This window comes from Myotis brandtii, unplaced genomic scaffold, assembly GCF_000412655.1.
Source record: "Myotis brandtii unplaced genomic scaffold, ASM41265v1 scaffold50, whole genome shotgun sequence".
Classification (NCBI taxonomy): domain Eukaryota; kingdom Metazoa; phylum Chordata; class Mammalia; order Chiroptera; family Vespertilionidae; genus Myotis; species Myotis brandtii.
The window spans coordinates 236,789-240,677 of NW_005369061.1; the positions used below are offsets into that span (position 1 = coordinate 236,789).

General features: G+C 38.2%; 1 protein-coding gene across 1 annotated transcript in view; it reads right to left on the reverse strand.

Moving 5' to 3' along the window:
• CPD (carboxypeptidase D) overlaps window positions 1–1,312 on the reverse strand; it is a 44,638-nt gene extending 43,326 nt beyond the window's left edge. The window contains exon 1 of the mRNA XM_014548232.1: window positions 1,050–1,312. Coding sequence (XP_014403718.1) covers window positions 1,050–1,140 — 91 coding nt within the window. The 5' untranslated portion in view covers window positions 1,141–1,312. The remainder of the gene's footprint in view (window positions 1–1,049) is intronic.
• Window positions 1,313–3,889: the final 2,577 nt, after the last annotated feature.

The following is a 3,889-nucleotide window of genomic DNA, read 5'->3' on the forward strand; positions in this document are numbered from 1 at the left end:
TTTCTGGGGTTTTGTTTAGCTTCTATATTTGCAACATAGTTGCTTAGAGTTGCAGCTGAGAGGCCGGCAAGTTAGGCGGGGAACGTTGGAGTTCGCCAGTCACTGGAGCAAGCAAGCCTCCCTGTTCGCTTCAGTGCATGGCTGCCGGCCGCCATCTTGGCTGACAGTTAATTTGCATAAGGATATGCTGATTAGCCAATGGGAAGGGTAGCGGTCGTACGCTAATTACCATGTTTCTCTTTTATTAGTGTAGATGGAGAGAACTGGTGGTCATCACCACTAACCAAGCTGTCCAACTTGGCCATTGGCAGCCTGACCTGAGGTGCCTCCTAATATGACATGATCTATATAATGGCCTTACTGGAAAGTCTGACCTGAATCTTATCATAAAGAAAAGGACAAATCTAGAATATGGTTCTGTAGGACAACTGGCCTAGGCTCTTCAAAGGATTTACCCTTATTAAGAAAAGAGAGGGTTGATATGACTGTTTTAGATTGGGGAAACTAAAAAAAAACCACCACAAGAGCCAAGTGCAGTTTTTGAACCCTGACTGGGTCTAATTTGCAGGAAAAGGAGCTATAAAGAATATTTTGGGGATAACAGAAGAAATTTGAGTTATGGACACCATGTGGAATGATAGTATTGAATTATTGCTGATTTCTCAGTTATAGTAATGGTATTTGGTTATACAAGAGAATGTCCCTATACTTAGGAACTACATGCTGAGGTACGTACAGGTGTAGTGTCATGAAATCTGCAACTACTTTTGGAAAGTTTGACAAAAGAGAATAAAGGTGAAGGAGGGAGGGAGGGAGGGAGAGAGCAGGCTGGAACATCTGGGGTAAGATAACAGTGAATTTAAATGAAGGATATAGGGGTACTCATGCAGTTTTCTTTTGATTTGACTGTGAGTTTGAAAATTTCAAAATAAAAAAAAGAGTTTAGAAAATTAGAATTTTTCAAAGTTTCCTCGTTTCCACTCAGAGTATACTAAAGGAAGCTAAACGAACAATGGGAAAAAATGTAGCAAATTCAGTGCTTCACATACCTTCTACGTCATACCAGTGTGCACCATTCGTGATCCCGTCTGTGAAAGTCTCATCTTCCTCTCCGGGGCAGTGAGGTGCCCCTGTTTTCATGATGGGGTGGTTTGAGGCGTAGGCTTTTGCCAGGTATTTAAATACTTCATCATCTGAGGTTTTGCTATAGATTCCAGTGGCCTTATGTTCTGGAGAATCATCAAAAGGATAGCTTGCTACCACTGAGCCACCATGCAGATTTCCAGAAAGCACGAACCTTTGAAAAGACAACCAAGTCACATATCTCTAAAAAAAAAATTAAAAAAAAAAAACCAACACAGAAGACACCATGTATTTAAAAATGTTATATCTTTCAGCCTTGGCCCATGTGGCTCAGTTGGTTGGAGCATCATCCCATATATCGAAAGGTTGTGGTTCGATTTCCAGTTAGGACACATACCTACATTGTGGGTTCTATCCCTGGTCTGGTCAGGGCATGAGTGGAAGGAACCAATCAATGTTCTCTCTCACATTGATTTTTTTTCTCTCTCTCCCCTTCATTCCCTCCCTCCCTCCCTCCCTCCCTCTCTTCCTCCCCTCTCTCTAAAATCAGTAAGCATATCCTCAAGTGAGAATTTAAAATTATTTTTATATCTTTCATAAATACAGTATCTCTCTTGATACCTAGAAAACAACTCTATCAGTTGTTATAAGTAGATCAACAAAAACAAATGGAAAGAAAATATTATCAATTTAACAAATTTTAAACAGTTTTTACAATTCTAATTAACTTCAAATATCTTAAAGTTTTTTCCCATCATTAAAAAAGTAGTTGGATAACACAATATAAATTAATATTTTCAGGAGACGTCTTATTCAGAGAATTCTAAATTCATGTATTAGGTCAAACAATGTGTATTTGCCAATATTCAATCTTTTTTTGACCTACAAAATGGCAATTTCATATAGTTCAACCTAAAACATGTATTTCATAATGTGTTAATTTTGTAGAAAGTGTGCCTTGTGTAAATAAATATTTGTTGAATACATTAGTTAGGCTAATAACTTTCATGCTTTTTTAAGATAAGGAGTCTAATTTGAAACGGGATGTGTTCACAATACACTAAATTCACGTTTTCAAGAGAAAAGCCACAGCTGAAAAGACTGGGGTTGAGGGGTGGGAGGAGGAACCTGATACACTGAGCTGCTTTCAGGGAAAAACAATACAGCACATGAAAGACTAGTCCTCCATTGCATCACTGTAAAAGCAGCTCTCTCTCTGGGCCCAAGGTTCCTGATTGGGCCATTAGAAAATAAACTGACAGGGAGGGAGACAAGACTGCTCCTATAAAAGAAACATTTTTACTTTTTTATGTTTCTACTTTTTAAAAAAATATATTTTATTGATTTTTTACAGAGAGGAAGGGAGAGGGATAGAAAGTTAGAAACATCAATGAAAGAGAAACATTGATCAGCTGCCTCCTGCACACCCCCTATTGGGGATGTGCCCGCAACCCAGGTACATGCCCTTGACCGGAATCGAACCTAGGACCTTTCAGTCCGCAGACCGACGCTCTATCCACCGAACCAAACCAGTTAGGGCTATGTTTCTACTTTTAAGTGAACCCATTTACAATCTGGTCAAACTTATAAATACAGAAACACTCCTTTTATGGTGAAAGCTAAAGGCAAAAATAGACTGAAGTCCTATTTATACATCTCTCCCTCATGTAATAGTTCAAGTCATCACTATGAGTAGAGATTAAACATTTTTCTCTTTGTACTTAAAACTGGATTTTCTTGCTTCTGCCTTTTTGTTGTTGAAATGACCTGACCTACAAAAATCCTAAAGGGAGTTGATAAATAACATTTATTTCTACATGCTTGAAAGAAAACTAAACGTATGGTATGTCTCAGAGGAGATCAAACAATGAAAACTACACAGAATCTGTTCATCAGCAGACAGAACTTAGCCATTAAAGACAGTGATTAAATACTTAAATAGACTATGGAAAGCGACTAATTAAAAACTAATATAATTAGCACTCTTCCAGACACACAGGAGAATGCCATTGGTATCGTGGCAATAGCACAGGCTATGGAACCAGCCAAATGTGGGTAAGAACATTGTCTGCCAGACCCGTCTCACTAAAAACATGACCAGGAAAGTTACTGCCTTTACATTCATTGAACCCTAGTTTCTCTCTCATCTGTAAATGGGGATTAATGCTACCTGCTTCCCATGGTTGCTATAAGAATTAAGTAAAATAATACACATGAAACATCTCCAGCAAAACAACTGCTTTATAGCACCTGCTCAACAAATGTTCCTTCTTTGGAGAGCAGTAAGCTGTAGAACAGTGTTTGAAACCACTTGGAACTCACTGCTAAAGAGTGAACTGTTTAGGGAATCTTGTTTAGGGAACCACTGCCTTACAGACTATCCTTCTACTCCCCAGTACCAGTGCCAGACCTTGGATGACACAATGATACAAAAAAAAACCCCCAAAACTAATTACATATTCTAACATTCTAACTCCACCTTACATATCCCTCCTCCATAGTTTAAAGTATTAACAATTTACTTTCTGGGTTGCATGCCAAAAATAATTTGAAGACTTCCCCTCTCACCTCTCCACTTTGGGAAAGTTACAAAAAGGGGCCCAGTTCAGGCAATTCATTCAGCAACAACTTTCTTGCGTGTCAACTATGTGCCAAACGGTCTATACACTAGACTAGGGAATACCTCCATGAAGAAACAAACACAAAATGCCCTCAAGACATTTGTATTCTACTGAAATAAAATGAGTAACTAAATATTCTAAATAACTGAAACATGCTATTTTAATTACATATTTTCAATTAAAAC